Source organism: Crotalus tigris, unplaced genomic scaffold (assembly GCF_016545835.1).
Source record: "Crotalus tigris isolate CLP2741 ecotype Arizona unplaced genomic scaffold, ASM1654583v1 scf7180000019649.48550810456:505611, whole genome shotgun sequence".
Lineage (NCBI taxonomy): Eukaryota > Metazoa > Chordata > Lepidosauria > Squamata > Viperidae > Crotalus > Crotalus tigris.
Window position 1 is genome coordinate 1 of NW_024097641.1, and position 17,335 is coordinate 17,335.

The 17,335-nt window shown below is 38.4% G+C and overlaps 1 protein-coding gene across 1 annotated transcript in view; it reads left to right on the top strand.

The window, feature by feature from the left end:
* Positions 1–3,201: 3,201 nt before the first annotated feature.
* Positions 3,202–17,335, top strand: part of LOC120317438 (sortilin-related receptor-like) — a 34,560-nt gene continuing 20,426 nt past the window's right edge. Inside the window, exons 1-6 of the mRNA XM_039364083.1 lie at positions 3,202–3,235; positions 14,555–14,749; positions 15,515–15,622; positions 16,018–16,149; positions 16,230–16,361; positions 17,168–17,302. Coding sequence (XP_039220017.1) covers positions 3,202–3,235; positions 14,555–14,749; positions 15,515–15,622; positions 16,018–16,149; positions 16,230–16,361; positions 17,168–17,302 — 736 coding nt within the window. The remainder of the gene's footprint in view (positions 3,236–14,554; positions 14,750–15,514; positions 15,623–16,017; positions 16,150–16,229; positions 16,362–17,167; positions 17,303–17,335) is intronic.

A 17,335-nucleotide genomic window follows, 5' to 3' on the forward strand; every position in this document is an offset into this window, starting at 1 on the left:
TGCCAGAATTAAAAGGACAGAGAGAAATTTTGAATGGGAAAATAACAGCCTTGGAATTAAAAACTGTGATGCAAAAACAAAAAAATAATAAAATCCCGGGGCCAGATGGCCTCCCAGGGGAAGTATACAAGACTCTTTACGAGGACTTTGAAAAGATATTGTTGGATGTGTGTAATGATGTGTTGGAGAAAGCTAAATTACCAGACTCCTGGAAAGAAGCTACCATATCCCTGATCCCCCAAAAAAGGCATAGACCCCAAACAGATCAAAAATTATTGGCCAATTTCGTTGCTAAATTCTGATTATAAAAATTTTACTACTGTAAATGTTAAATTTACTCAAGCACAAAATTTGAGGGAAAATTTTTATAAAATGTTTTATAGATGGCATTTGGATCCTAAAATGTTATCTTGTATGTATCTGAATTTGCAACCCAAATGTTGGAGATGTGGTTCCTTGGATGCAACTTATTTTCATGTTTGGTGGACTTGCAAAATTATTAAAGCTTTTTGGATTATGATTTGGTGGAACATTCAAAAGGTTTTTAAAAGGAAAATTAAATTTACTCCCCAATTATTTCGTTTGGGTATTTTTGTGGATTTTGATGTTAAAGAAACTATTTTAATGCTGAATTTAATAACAGCAGCAAGACTACTGGTGGGTCAGTATTGGAAAAAAGATTCTCTGCCTTCTTTAGAAGAATGGGTATTCAAGGTTTCTAATTTAGCAGAAATGGCTAAAATTTCTGCTTATTTAAAGGACCATTCACAAAAGAGATATGTTTCTGTATGGAGAAGATGGATAGAATATATTCAGAAGAAGTATGGAACAACAAAGTTTCATTTATTTTATGAATAATGGATTTTTATTAAATTATGAATTGAAGTTTGCAGAGAGTTAAGGGTTATTATGATTTTGGTTATTGTATAAGTAGTAAATTTAAGTTGATTATGTTTAGGTTTTTTTGTTTTTTTTTTTTGTAACCCTGTACTGAGCTCTGGGAAGGCGGGGGGAGAAGGCGGTGTGGGGAGGGGGGACGGGAGAGTATGGGTAGTATGTTCAATAGTTCAGATAAGTAGGAATAGTTTTATATTTTTAAGACTTTTTTTTTCTTTTTTTGGTGATAGAGGATTGCTCGGGCATTTTCCCCTAGACCGCATCCAATTGAGAAGAAGAGGAGAGGGATAAGCAAGTAGAAAGATGGAGGAGAGAGGGAGGAGATGAGGAGAGTGAGGAGGAAGAAGGAAGGGGGAAGTGAAAAGATGAGAGGGGGATGCGGTTTGGGGAGAAATGGGTGAGCAATGCCGGAAATGGGTGTGTTGTATTTTAACTTGTTATGTATCTGAATTTTTTTTCTTATGATTGTAATGAAAATAAAATAATAAAATTTTAAAAAAAATTTACTACTACAATGGCAGAAAGATTGAAACTAATATTACAGGAGATAATACACCGAGATCAAAATGGCTTTTTACCTACAAGACAAATTAGAAATAATACGAGAACGGTGTTAAATGTCTTAGAGTATTACGAAGCACATCCGGGAAAACAGGTAGCACTAATTTTTTTAGATGCGCAGAAAGCATTTGACAGTCTCAGTTGGCAATTTATGTTCCAACAGATTGAGGACATGAAATTTGGAGGGAAATTTGAGAATATAATTAAGGCAATATACAAAACATAAAGGGCCAGTGTGATAATTAATGGAGATAATACCAAAAGCTTTGACATAAATAAAGGGGTAAGACAGGGATGCCCAATGTCACCTTTACTTTTTATTTTGACCTTAGAAGTGCTGCTAACGCAAATCAGAGCCAATAAGGAGATAAAAGGGTTACAGGTTAAGACAAAAGAGTATAAGATACAAGCATTTGCGGATGATTTGGTCTTTTTATTGAGGAACCAATAGAGAGAGGAAAGATTTTGATGAAAGAAATAGAAAAATATGGAATAGTGGCAGGATTAAAAATTAATAGAGAAAAGACCAAAATGTTAGTCAAAAACCTAACCAAAAAACAGAAAAGGAAATTAGAAGAGAATCTGGAATTGCAAATTGTAAAAAAGATCAAATATTTAGGAATCTGGCTTACTACAAGGTGCTTCTCAATAAAAGAAGATAACTATAAAAAATTGATACTACAAATGAAGAAAGATTTTGAGACCTGGGGGAAATTACAATTATCATTATTAGGTAGGATTGCATTGATCAAAATGAATACATTACCAAGATTATTATATTTATTACAAACAGTCCCGATAAAATTAGAGATTTTTTTTTTTGAAGAATTAGACAAAATAATAAATAAATTCAACTGGTCAGGCAAAAAAGCACGGATAAACATGTAAATATTACAAGATGGTAGAAGTAGAGGTGGACTTGGGCTCCCAAAATGGGAAATTTATTATCAAGCAGCTGGACTACTCTGGATCAAAGATTGGATAAACCTAGACAATAAAAGAGTTTTAATGACTGAAGGGCATGACTTACAGGCTGGCTGGCATGCCTTTTTATGGGGGAAACATAGGAAAACACACACATACTTTTATCAACATCAGATAAGAGATGCGCTGATTCAGACGTGGGAAAAAGTTAAAAAAAGACATTATAGGAAAATACCGAATTGGATTTCACCGATGGAGGCGATGATTCACCCTAACACCTTGGATAAGAAAAAGATGATTAGATACAAAGAACTATTAGACAACAATTTAAGGAAACCTTAAATCAAGAGAAAAATTAGAAGAACAAGGAATAATCATAGATTGGTGGCCATATTTACAGATCCAATCTAAACATAGTAAGAATATGGAAGAGCATGGAATAGGCCAGACCCCACATCAATTGGATAAAATTTTAACAGTTAAGGAAGGAAAATTTTTAACAAAAACCTATAAATATTTATTAGAGGTAGATCTGGAGGAAGAAATAGCAAAAGGGCCAATGATAGCATGGGTGAGAAATGTGGGCCGAAATATAAATCTGGAAGAATGGGAAAGATTATGGAACATAAATTGTAAACTGACATTGTTAACTGCATATAGGGAAAATCAATACAGAATGTTCTATAGATGGCATTTAACACCGGTGAGATTGGCCAAAATGTACACAAATATGAATCCGGAATGTTGGAAATGTAAAAATAAGAAAGGAACATTCTATCACATGTGGTGGCTGTACCCTAAAGCAAAGAGCTATTGGGAATGGATAAGGAACTGGATACAGGAGATAACCAAGGTACAAATTGAATTCAAACCTGAACTATTTCTTCTGGGTATAATAAATTCAAAGATGTAAAAGCAACTCCAACACATCATTATACATATATTGACAGCAGCCCGCATAGTATACGCTCAGTGTTGGAAGGGTGAAAACATACCTACAAACGATATGATTATATACAAAATTCTCGAATGTGCGGAAATGAATAAACTTACGCTAGAATTAAAAGACAAGGAGGCAACAGAATTTTATGAAATATGGAACAAATGTTATGATTGGCTAGAACAAAGAAAGAAAAAGACATGATTACTGATGTAAATAAATTTAAATAATATATATGAGATATTATTTTGTTTTGTTAAGGGGAAAAATGCATTTTTCAGTTTTATTTTTGTTGTACAGTGAAAAAAGGAAAAATAAAAACTAAAAAAAAAAGAGCCAGTGTGTTTGGTACATGAAGGCTTATTAAAGGTGTCAGGAGATTAAAAAAAAACAAAAAAGCATAGTTCAGAGAAGGTGGAGAGAATGAAACCTTTTGAGAAAGAAAGAATTAGACTTCTTCCTTCAGGTCTCTTCATGTCCCTTGATCCTTTTTGTAGATTGCAGGATGTTGCATGGAAAGCAAGCATAGATGCTGTTGGATTCCATCCATGATCTTTCTGAATTCTGTGCAACTATATCAGCTGTTTGATTATTTGTGCATAATATTCTGCATATATTTAGGGAAACAATATTGCACAATAAGAAGGAGGAGGGAGCAGCCAATAGAGAATATATTTAATTAGGCAAAATAGAATTATTATTATTATCATTCATCGCACAGTCAGCCAGATGTTCAGACTGGATTTGGCATTTTGTCTACCTATCGAGTCCTTACCCAGGACCTGGGATAGGCAGATGTGGATGTTTGATGGTATTACAGGTATCGTCGCAGGATGGAAGCAGTTCCTAATAAGGCCGCCTTTTGCAATTGACTAATAGCAAATTGGTCAATGCCAATGGTGTTCAAGTGGTGCTCCAGTTGTTTTGGGATTGCACCTAAGGAGCCTATTACTATTGGTACTACCCTTGCTTGCTTTTGCCACAGTCTTTCTATTTCTATTTGTAGGTCTTTGTATGTTGTTATCTTCTCCAGTTCTTTCTCTTCTATTCTGCTATCTCCAGGCACTGACACGTCCACTATCCAGACTTTTTTGTCTTTCTTATCGACAATTGTTAAGTCTGGGGTGTTACGTTACAGGTGCTTGTCTGTTTGAATTCTGAAATCCCAGAGCAGTTTAATTTGATCATTTTCTATGACTTTCTCTATTTTATGATCCCACCAGTTTTTGCTTACAGGCAATGATATTTTTTGCAGATTCCAAATGCCAACCATTGTTAGCTATTTGTCATGCGCTGCTTGTAAAAGTCGTGCAATCTTCTTGAAAACCGTCTACCAAGTGGTCCACTGTTTCTTTCAGAGTCTTTGCAAGGCGGCACTTACTGCTGTTGCTGTCTTCTCAATTTTGACTTTGTATGCATGTGTCCTTAAGGCTTGGTCTTGTGCAGCCAGAATTAGTTCCTCGGTCTCTTTCTTCAATTTTCCTGCTCTTAGCCATTGCCAGGTTTTATTATTATCTGCTTTCCCAGCTATTTTTTTCATGTATTGGCCATGTAGTGCTTTGTCTTCCCCTGCCTCTATTCTGTTCTTCATTTGGTCTTTCGTGTAGGCCAGTTTGGTCTCTCCAGTAGTTAGTAAGCCTTCCTGATCCACTAATTTCAGTGCACTCATCATTGTTCTTCAGTATTCGCCAAGTCATTTTTTCTTCTTCAAACCATCTGATGTACTTTATGTAGCATTCCACGCCCACCTATTTTGCTTGGTAGATAAAGTCTATCAATGGTCAATGCAGTGGATCGAAGGAGGCGTGCAGTGATTCATTGGTATATTTTCTGGTCTGCCTATCATTGCTCTTTATTCCTGTCTGGAGGCCAGTCCACTATTCCAGCTGTGCTACCTAATGAAATGGATTTGCCCAGTTGTTGATTGCCCTTTTATGGTATTTTCCTCCATTGACGTTTGATTTTAAGATCTTCTTCAGTCTCTTGATGTATTCACCTCTAATCTTGTTCTTGACTTCAGTGTGCTTGATGTTGTCAGCTTGAAGGATACCCAAGTATTTGTAGTACTCTTCCTCATCCAGACTCTTAATGTTATTTTCGTGGGGCATCTTGATTCCTTCAGTTTTCACTACTTTTCCTTGTTTGATAGGAAGTGTGGCACATTTGTCCAAGCCAAACTCCATAACAATATCTGGTAATATACGGACAGTGTTGAGCAGCGATTCTATTCAGATGATGTTTTCATACAGTTCAGATATCCATGTAAAGGAGGTGGGATAGTCTAGCAGATGTTTTGATGTTTGATAACCATGTCTGAGTTATTCAGTATTGTTGCCAGTAGGAAACAGTGCCAATAACAAATAGTTAATGGTGATAATGAATTTCCTCCTTGAATATTCCTCTCTTGATATACCTCTCCCAGCTTTTTTCACAATGATTCTGCAACTGTGTCTTCCATTGTGCCATCGATCTTTGCACAAATTTTCTGATGTTTCTACTGACTCCTGTTATTTCTAGGCACTTTATTATCAAATCATGTGGCAGAGAGTCAAATGACTTTTTGTAGTCAATCCATGCAACATTCAGGTTGGTCTTCCTTCTCTTGCAGTTTTCCAAGATCATTTTGTCTATTAGGAGTTGATCTTTTGTTCCTCTGCTATTGGGGCGGTTTCCTTTCTGCTCAGGTGGAAAGAGATTGTTTTCAACTAGATGCTGTTGTATGCATCAGCTACCACACCAGTTAGTAATTTGAAAGTTGTTGGTAAACAGGTAATTGGCCTGTAGTTGCCTGGTGTTGCCCCTTTTGCTGGATTTTTTATTATTAGGTAGGTTTTCCCAGTTGTTAGCCACTTTTCAATTTCTCCTCCTTGTAGTATATTGTTGAACTGCTTGGAAATGAGTGGGTGTATAACAGTTAGATGTTTCAACCAAAACCCATGCAGTTCATCTTCACCTGGTGCTGACCAATTTTGATTTTCTTTGCTCTTTTTTCTACCATTTTTGTTGTTATTACTAGTTCTTCAATTCAACTTATGTTCTTATTTGCATCCAACCTCCTTTAACCAAGCTGCATCCTTGTTGTATTGGTCATTTGGGTTACCCATATCATGCTTCCAGAAGTTGCTACTGTTTCTTACATTGTCACCGGTAATGACTGTTCTTTGCAGTCTGTCTCCATTGATGGATTGGTTATTGAAAACGTTCTGATTGGATTGAAATTGGAGGTTCTGCCTATAAGTTTGCAATTCGAGCTTCATATCTACTGATTTTCCTGGCTATAGCTGTTATTTGTTGCTTTATTATTTCCAGTGCTTCCTTGATCTTCCTTGTTTCTAAGTGGTATTTCTTGATTAGGTATTCTTTGGTCTTCTTGTTCTTCAGCTTCTTTTCTTTCATCTGTTCTAGCTTGCTTGCATGTGATCTTAACTTGCTGATCTTATTTTCTAGTCTTAACCTTCCATTTTTCTGGTGCACTGTTTGTTTGTTTTCTTTTTGTTGATTTTACATCCCAGGTATTCTGTTATAACTGCAGCTGTGCTGTACATTAGTTGGTTTGTTTCTTGCAGTGAATTGGTGCTTATACTTGCTATTGAAGTATTTGCATCTTTTAATGCTTGTGCTAGCTGTTTCTTTGGAACAAGCTTCAATGCAGGTAGCCTTATTCTGTTGTTTTTGTGCTGTTCTAGATGCTCAGTTATTCTTTGTTTCAATTCTTTTATTTCTTTAGTTAGAGGGGTTTGTTCTTCCTGAGGAAGAGGTGCCTGGTTTCCAAATGAGAACAATTGTATATCTCTGCTGGATTCCTTCACTGCCAACTCCCCCTGGTTTGCCTCTACATTCTGAATTACTTCTGGTAAGGCTTTGATTTCTTTGCCCTGGGTAAACCTTTGCAGTTTGTCCAATTCTGTTTCTGTGAATACTTTATTTTGTGTTATAAATCGGCGTTGATCTGCTAGTCTCTGTTCTGTTATTTCTGATTCTGGATGGTGTTCTTTCCAGAACTGGTGCATTCGTTTTAGATATCCTCTTCTTGTTGGACTTGATCTGTAGTAACAGATAATTATTTCTTTGTTTTCAATCACTGTGTATCTGCGACGGGTAAACACCTTTTCTTCCAGTAGTTCTGCAGCTGCTGGCCCTGGTTGCTCAGCCAACAGTCCTGAGTCCTGTAACCATTTTTCACCAGATATCCAGGAACTCCAATATCTAGCGCGGACCTTGTTAACCCGGGCGACATCCGAGCCGGTATGGCATTCTGAAATTTACGTCTCACCATAGTTTTTATGGGAGAGACACTCTTTGTCTGACTCCTCTGATGAGACCTGTCCAGTATGGTTGAACCTCTGGCATAGCTCTCATCTTCCTCAGAGTACACAAGCCCCACAACCACGTCAAGGTAGTGCCTCACTGGGGTTATTATTATTATTATTATTATTATTATTATTATTATTATTATTATTATGAAAATAATGGCATTAACTGTTTTCCCTCCTTGTTTCAAAGTCACTATTTTTTTTTTTATTAAAAGTTTTATAAATTTTACAAAAAAGAAAAAAGGATACAAAACAAGAAACAACATATACAAAAAAATAAAACTAAACAATACATATATATATAAAAAAAAACCCCCACCCCTCCCAAACCCCCCCTCCCTTCCCCCCCCATGAGCTTCCCAGAGCAGAATATAGGCTTAAGAAATAAAAATAAAAATTAAATTAAAAACTTTATATTTATATATATAAAAAGATTATCTATAATATATATGAAAATAAAACTTATGAAAAAACTATATAATATTTTTGTATACCCAATCTAAATTGTATAAATTTTATCCATTTGTCCCAAACAGCAAGAAACTTCTCTTGCGTTTGTTGCTTTAAGAAGGCCGAAATCTTTGCCATTTCCGCCAGATAAGCTACTTTAAGAAACCATTCCTGCAATGTAGGCAAAGATTCCTTCTTCCAATATTGTCCTACTAACAGCCTAGCGGCTGTAATCAAATTTAACATCAAAACAACCTCCTTTGTATCACAATCTGTAACAATAACTAACAAAAATAATTGCGGAGTAAATTTTACCCTCCTTCTAAAAATTCTCTGGATATTCCACCATATTTTGATCCAAAATGCTTTTATCTCTCTCTCTGCATGACCACCAAATATGATAATAGGAAGCCTACTTATAACCACATCTCCAACATTTGGGTTGCACGTCAGGGTACATATAAGACATTTTTTGTGGATCAAGGTGCCATCTATAAAACATTTTATAAAAATTCTCCCTTAAGTTCTGTGCTTGTGTAAAATTGACATTTCTCACCCAAATATTTTCCCAGGTGTCCAATGAGACTGGCTCACCAAAATTCTGCGCCCATCTTATCATACAATCTTTAATTAGTTCCGTTTCTGAATCCAATTCAACTAAAACCGCATAAATTCTCTTAATGTGGGGTTGTCTTGAATCCTTCACTTGCTTAATAAGATTTTCATCTTCTCTAAGAAAACCCACCTTACAATCCATCTTCCATCTGTCTAATAATTGCCTAGATTGGAACCAAGAATAAATAAAGTTTTCTTGTGCTAACTCTTCCCGTGATTTTAATTGCCAGTTTTGTCCATCCCATTTAAGTAACTGTCTATAAGACACCATATCCATTTTAACCCCTCTTTTTATTGCTTCTATCGCATGCCAAGGTATAGCCCATAATGGTACTTTGAAATCACTTTTATAATATTTTCTCCAAATCCTAAGTAAAGAGATTCTTAAGATATGAGATTTAAAAGCCCAATCCATTTTTTATTGAATATTAAATAGGCATGCCACCCATAAAGTAAGTCCCATCCCTCTAGATAAAGTATCTCAGAGTTTGTCAAATTTACCCAATCACTGATTAGTGTTAAAACCACCGCATCCTAATATAATTTCAAATTTGGTACCTTAAGTCCACCCCTCTCACGGAAGTCTTGCATAATTTTAAACTTAACCCTTGGCTTTTTCCCTGCCCAGATAAATTTATTAAGACCCTTCTGCCCCTCATTTAAATTAATCTCATTTTTCAAAATTGGTAACATTTGAAACAGAAAAAGAAACTTGGGTAAAATATTCATTTTTATCACTGCAATTCTTCCCATGATGGATAATTGCAACTTTTCCCAGTTCTTCAAGTCCTTCTGTACCCTGACCCACAACCTTTCATAATTATTTTTAAATAATTTTACATTAGAAACAGACAACATCACCCCCAAATAGTTTACCTTATTAACAATCTCAAAACCCGTCAGGTTAGTCAAAATCTGCTTCTCCTGACTAGACATATTTTTAGGTAAAATTTTGGTCTTATTTACATTAATCTTAAAACCCGAGACCAAACCATAATGATGAATCAACTGTAATAAGTTTACTACAGAATAATCAGGTTGCGACAAAGTAACAACCAAGTCATCCGCAAAAGCTCTTAACTTATATTCTGTTTTATTAACATATATTCCTTTAATTTCCTGAGACTCTCGAATTTTGATCAATAATATTTCCAATGTTAAAACAAACAACAATGGCGATAAAGGACACCCCTGTCGAGTACCTTTCTCTATTGTGAAAACCTCCGAAAGACCTCCATTAACAATAAGTTGTGCTGTTTGTTTTTGATATATTACCTTAAGGGCTTGTAATATGTTTTCACCAAAATTCATTTCTTCCATTACTCTTAGCATAAAATGCCAATTCATTTGGTCAAATGCTTTTTCAGCATCTAAAAATATGAGCCCTGCAGGAACTTGGTTGTTCTTATCTAAATATTCTAATAGATTAATAATTTGTCTAACATTGTTTTTCATATACCTTCCTGTTATAAACCCTGATTGATCTTTATGCACAAGATGATGCACCACCCTCATAAGCCTATTTACCCAAATTTTTACAAATATCTTATAATCCACGTTTAAAAGAGATATAGGCCTATAATTTTTTGGTAAAGTAAGATCTTGATCCTCCTTGGGAATCAATGATATAAAGGCACTACGCCATGAAGGAGGAATCTCTAAACCCTGTAAGATACCATTAAAAAGATCATTTAATGGTTGGATCATCTCCTCCATTAAAGCTGTATAATAAACAGCTGTTAACCCATCCGTACCCGGTGCTTTCCCTAGTTTCAATTGTTGAATTGCTGAGGCAATTTCCTCCTTAGTAATTAAGCCATTAATTTCATATTTCTGATCCTCAGTCAGTTTAGGAATACTTGCCTCAGCTAAATATTTATTTATATCTAACAATTGTACATTAGTAGATTTATATAAGTTTTGATAATAATCCAAAAAAGATTTTTTAATTAATTCCTTCTGAGAAAATAGTTTACCCTTGTAATTTATTTTCTCTATTATTCTCTGTCTCTGTTTCTTTCTTAATTGATAAGCCAACCATCTCCCCGGCTTATTAGCATTACAAAATGTATTTGGTTTCATAAATAATAAATTGGTTGCAGCTTGATCTGCTATCAACATATTAAATTGTGACCTTAATAACTTTACAGATTCTTTAGTACTTTCATCAGAAGGATTTTGAATCAAAGCCCTTTCTTTTAGTTTAATTTCATCTTCAAGTTCTCTACGTTTCTGAATCTGATTTCGCTTATAAAAATTATTCATTTTTATCAAAACACCGCGCATAAATGCTTTACCTGCATCCCATACCATTGACATTGAAGTCACCTTGTACATATTCAAAGCAAAATAGTCCTTTAAACACTCCTTTAATTTTTGAACATTCTTCTCTTGTCTAAACAAATTTTCATTAACTCTCCAGGATCTTCTTTCCTCTTTCTCTTGAATCAGCTCCATCCAAACTGGACTATGATCCGTCAGTGATCTAGGAAAAATCTTAACATTCTTTACTTTATTATACAAATCCGTGGTAATCAAGAAAAAGTCAATTCTTGAAAAAGATTGGTGTCTATCAGAAAAAAAAGTAAAGTCTCTCTCCTCTTGGTTACGTTCCCGCCAATAATCCCTTAATTCCCAGTCTTCTTTCATATCAAAAAAGGCTACCTAAAGAATGCATCTCATTTTATAACACATTGTGCAGCTAGGTTTATAACACGAGGCACAAAGGTGTGCTTTCCCACTGTGCTGTTATCAACTTGACAGCGGTACTGCAGAACATCAAAACTGACACCCTGGCTTGGTTTACATATTTTATTTATGTATTTACAGTATTTGTATACTGATTTTATTATTTTTGATAACTAACACAAGGCAGTGAACAACCAATTACACCTTCCTTCTCCTAGTCCCCTCCCCCCCATGAGGTGGGTTGGACTGAGAGAGAATGACTGGCACAAAGTCACCCAGCTGGCTTTCATGCTTAAGGCAGGACTAGAACTCCCCGTCTCCTGGTGCCCAAAGTTACCTAACTGGCATTCATACTTAAGCCGAGACTAGAACTTCCTGTCTCATGGTGATTGGCCCAAAGTCACCTAACTAACATTCATGCTTAAGATGGGACTAGAATTCCCGGTCTCCTATTGATTGGCCCAAAGTTATCTAACTGGCATTCATGCTTAAGCCGGGACTAGAACTTCCTGTCTCATGGTGATTGGCCCAAAGTCACCTAACTGGCATTCATGCTTAAGATGGGACTAGAACTCCCGGTCTCCTATTGATTGGCCCAAAGTCACCTAACTGGCATTCATGCTTAAGATGGGACTAGAACTCCCGTTCTCCTATTGATTGGCCCAAAGTCACCTAACTAACATTCATGCTTAAGATGGGACTAGAACTCCCTATCTCCTATTGATTGGCCCAAAGTCACCTAACTGGCATTCAGGCTTAAGATGGGACTAGAACTCCCTGTCTCCTATTGATTGGCCCAAAGTCACCTAACTAACATTCATGCTTAAGATGGGACTAGAACTCCCTGTCTCCTATTGATTGGCCCAAAGTCACCTAACTGGCATTCAGGCTTAAGATGGGACTAGAACTCATAGTCTTCTGATGATTTGCCCAAAGTCACCCAGCTGGCTTTCAGACTAAGGCGGGACTAGAACTCCCCATCTCCTGGTTTCGAGCCTGGTACCTTAAATCATTAGGCCAAACTGGCTCTCTCTATATATTGGGTCTGGTGCTCTTTTAGGGATGAGAAATAAAAGTTTCAGCTGGTCTCGTTTCCCTAATCAAAACGACTTTGCCATCTCGGCCAGCTTTAAATCAATCTTTTGATGCCGGCTTATTTATTTATTCATTTAACTAGTTCCCATAGCTGCCCCACTCTTCTGGAGAGAGGTTGATCCTCACCCCCTGCTTTGGATGGGGGCTGAGAGACTTTTATTGAAGTAAGGAAGATGCCTGGGGTTGTAACTCACACCCCCTTGAACGGCAAACAGATGGGCTGTCTCTGAGCTCACAGGACTTGCTAATTAGTGTCATGTAATGTCCCATTTTATGGCCCACCCCTATTTGCACGCCAGCTCTGACAGTTTCTAAAATAGAGCAATCTATAGTCAAGTGGCATGAACATCCCCGGGTTGATTTCTCTTTGTGCCTGGATAAGAAGCTCTTCCAAAAAAGCCAGCTTGGTTTTAATCTCATATTCTTAAGATCTGGCTTGAAATGACGCTGGAGTTATTTTTAAAAGGCTTCCTCCCTCAGCTCTGCAGGTTGAGGTAAGACGCTTCCTGGAAAATAATTACTTTTCACAGTGACTACTTAATAGAATATCACCCCCAGAAGAGCATAACAGCTTGGAATGTTGTAAAAAACATGTCATTCTCTCATGCTGGTATAAGGAGCAGAGAACCTAACTAGGGTGGTGAAGTTGATTTTCTTTCCTGATAAAAACAGATCTCAAGTATATAATGAAACTAAGATGAAAGTGCCAGAACCGCTGAAAAAACAGGGATGGTTGTTTGATACTCAGAGCTACTCAGTTTTGTATTTCCAGCAAAATTTGAGGTTCTTTAAGGCAGTCCACAAGTCTTAAACGTTGCCAAGATTGGACACCCCTGCTTTAAGGTTTTTAGGATTACATTCTATAACTCCTATTTTAAAAACAACAAGAAGAAAAACGTGGCTCTTTAGCAGTGGTTCTCAACCTGTGGGTCGGGACCCCATTTGGGGTCGAACGACCATTTCACGGGGGTCGCCAAACAACGCAGTCCGCCATTTTTTCCCCCTTTCCTTAGCTGTGCTACTCCCTTTTATTCTATTGGCTTTTGAAAGCCAATAGAATAGACTATCTTGAATAGAGTCTAATTCTATTGGCTTTCAAAAGCCAATAGGAATTGTCCAGGCTGTCTCTGCCCTGCTGAGCCCGCCAAAAGTCCCATTCTGCAAATGGTGCTGCAGTAGTAGTCCTTGACTTACAACTGGTTGAGTATCCTCAACTTATGACCGGTTGGGGGTCGCGGCATTAAAAAGGTTGAGAACCACTGCTCTTTAGAATCATGTTTTGGATAGAGCAGGGGTTCGGAAAAATACAGGGGCTTGTGAAAAAGGACAGCACTATATGTCACTTATTAGAATTGCACAATATTTTTTTTTTTTTAAAAAAAAATACCCCATCAATTGATGCTGGGCAGGGAAAAGCCTCTTTTCTTTGCAGAAAGCATTAGTTAGTGGTGGGATTTACAGCCACAAATATGTTTTGACTGCTGGTTTGAGGAGAAGGTTTGGGCAAGCGGAGAAAGAGCGCGCGGTTTGCCAGGGGCTGTTCTAGTGAAGATCAAAGTCAGCTTCGTAAGCCTTGGGACACACAGCAGGGCAAGCCTGTCACTTTTCAGCTTTTCTTGTGAATTTTCCTAAGGATTTTCCTGCCTGACAGGCTGAGATGGTCAGCTTGACCTGATCCAATACAGCAGGAGTGTATTCTTGTTACCCAACAATATGAAGGACAATCATTTCAGCGTTTAAGACAGCTCAGCCATGCCCGCTAAATTTCTTTTTCCAGGCTGCTGTGGTTTGCAAACACAGCTGGTGGCCTACAGCTATCTTTAGCTTGGTTGCATTCAGACAACCGATTACATTGGGTGACTGAGTTAACTCATTTTCGAAGTCTGCCTTTGGGCTGGACGACTGATCCCTCATTGGCAGGGTCACTGGAGATGGTGTGTAGCCAGAAGGGGTTTGTTATCTTGATTTCCACATTCTCCCCTCCCCTTCCTTCTTTCCTGCTTTGGTCCCTCCATGCCGGTAAGTCAACACTGATGATGTTGCCTAGTTGGATAAAGAAACATCTGCAAGAAAACAACCAAACTCAGAGAGCACCAAGGCTCCCAGAGTAAGTCAACCATTTGTGTTGTGTTGCTTTTAGCTGTTCATCACACTTGTGAAGCCTCCAGTTTCCGCTGTCAAAATGGGCACTGCATCCCCCAAAGATGGGCTTGTGACGGAGATATGGATTGTCAAGATGGAACGGACGAAGACCCCGTCAGTTGTGGTAATGGACTTTTTAGATATAGGCAAACTCTCTTTCACTTTGACTTTTAACTTTCTCATAACACAGACTACGGTCAAACATCTCCTAATAAACTAGATCAATTCATCAGAAAGTCTAGAACTTTTAATAAGATGCTTTATTATAGCAAGACCAAGATGCGGCTACAAGAATTCCAGCATATCAAATGGGAGCACTGTTTATACAATCAATGTTCAAGTCTCTTGTGCCTCTTCTGTGTCAATGGCTAAAGACATTTCTCTTTTGGGTAGGTGGGTGAGTAGATGGAGAGAGGCAGTTTCCATCTGTTTCTTGCATTGGGTGGTCGCCAGATCTGGTACCATGTGAGAATATCTAAAAGGTTAAATCATAGCAACTAGACCAAAATTTTGTTGCTCATCCAAGCAACTTCATCAGTCAAAATAAAAATTAGATAGACAGAGAGTCATCGGAATGTACCAACTCTTAACTTACCAACTTCTAATTTTTATTTTGACTGATGAAGTTGCTTGGATGAGCAACGGAAGGTCTCAGATTAACAAACGTTGGTCCAGTTGCTACGATTTAACCTTTTAGATATTTTTGGCCTGGAAGATTGAGTCTTCACTGACCATGTGAGAAGTAATTTCCCCAGCCGCCTCATCGCCCTCTATCCAGTTCTCGTTGCTTTGGTGAAAACCAGAGACGTTCATTCTAGGTTTGCTGGGAGTCTCATGTATTTAAAACTTAAGTTTGCTTTCTTTGCTTCCTTGTGGGATTGGTTGGCAGAGAAGAAATGCAACGGTTTTCAGTGCTCAACGGGGGTGTGCATCCCTTCTAGCAAGCGGTGCAATGGGGCACGGGACTGTTCGGATGGCTCAGATGAACAACACTGTGGTGAGTGTACTGGAGTGCGTGAATGTTGTAGCCAGGGTGACTGGGGGGTGGCTGGGAAACCAGAAAGGAAACTAACTCCCAGACATTGGAGAACAACTTTTAATTGGCATTTGCAATTGTTCGTTTCACTCTGCATGTACAGGTAGTCCTACAACTTCACCACCGTTTAATTTAGGGACTGTTTTGAAAGGACAATAGCATTGAAGAAAGTAACTTGTATCTGGTCCTCATATTTACGACTCTGGCAGCATCCCCTTGGTCACATGATCAAAATTTGGGGCACTTAGAGCAAATTGGGCCACTGAAATGTTGGGCTCAGTTCTGCTTGTGAGTCAAGGACTACCTGTAAAACTTTCTTTCCCAATGTTTATTCTCTCCTTCCTGCCACTCTGGAGAATCCCTCTGTACACGCTACATGGATTTCATGTGCAAGAACCGGCAACAGTGCCTGCTGCGCTCCATGGTATGTGACGGCACCGTGCATTGCCGCGATGGCTCGGATGAAGATCCCGCCTATGCCGGGTGTTGTAAGTGAAGCTGCTAAGAAAATGGGATTTCCAGGGTTGTGGAATTTCCCTTTCCTAAACAAGAGCTATGTTACTTGCAGCCCAGGATCCAGAGTTCCATCGCACTTGTGACCAGTTCAGCTTCCAGTGTCAGAACGGCGTGTGTGTCAGCTTGGTGTGGAAATGTGACGGCACCGATGATTGTGGAGATTACTCGGACGAGGCAAACTGTGGTGAGTGGAGAATGTTCCCCTAGGACAGGGGTAGGCAACCTTGGCTCTTTTATGACTCGTGGACTGTAACTCCCAGAATTCCTGAGCCAGCCATGCTGAGAGGAAAGGGAGAGGTTTCCATGCTGAGCCATGCTGGCTCAGGAATTCTGGGATTTGAAGTCCACGAGTCATAAAAGAGCCAAGGTTGCCTACCCCTGCCCTAGAAGGAAAGGAGACATTGTGGGTGTGGGAAATGAATCACGGCACGTATCATGACCTCATCATCCAGCCACGTAATCTGTACAATTACACCATTACATGGAGGATACTATTCTGTTGCCATTGTGGTTATAAGTCCATGCAGTTTTGCTTTGTTCTAATTTCAGAAAACAACTACAGTTAGTCCTCGACCTATACAACACTCCATTTAGGGACGGTTCAAAGTTACAATGGCGCTGAAAAAAGTGACTTATGACCGTTTTTCACACTTAATGACCGTTGCAGCATCCCCATGATCATGTGATCAAAATTCGGATGCTTGGCATCTGACTCATATTTATGACCGTTGTGTCCCAAGGTCAATTGATCTCCTGTTGTGACCTTTTGACAAGCAAAGTCGATGGGGGAAGCCGGGTTCACTTAACCATCATGTTACTAACTTCTTAACTCTGATGATTCACTTAAGAACTGTGGCAGTTGGAAAATAGGGCAAAGCTTAACCAATGTTTCACTTAACAACAGAAAATGTGGGCTCAGTTGTGGTCTACCTGTACACCCTCAGCATTTAAGGTGGTGAAAACTAACTGGGAATATTTTGTCCTGGCTAGAAAACCCAACTGAAGCCCCCAGCTGTTCTCGGTACTTCCAGTTCCAGTGTGACAATGGCCACTGCATCCCCAACCGATGGAAGTGTGATCAAGAAAACGACTGTGGCGATTGGTCGGATGAGAAGTCGTGTGGGGGTAAGAGAGAGAGGGAGAGGGAGGGAGGGAGAA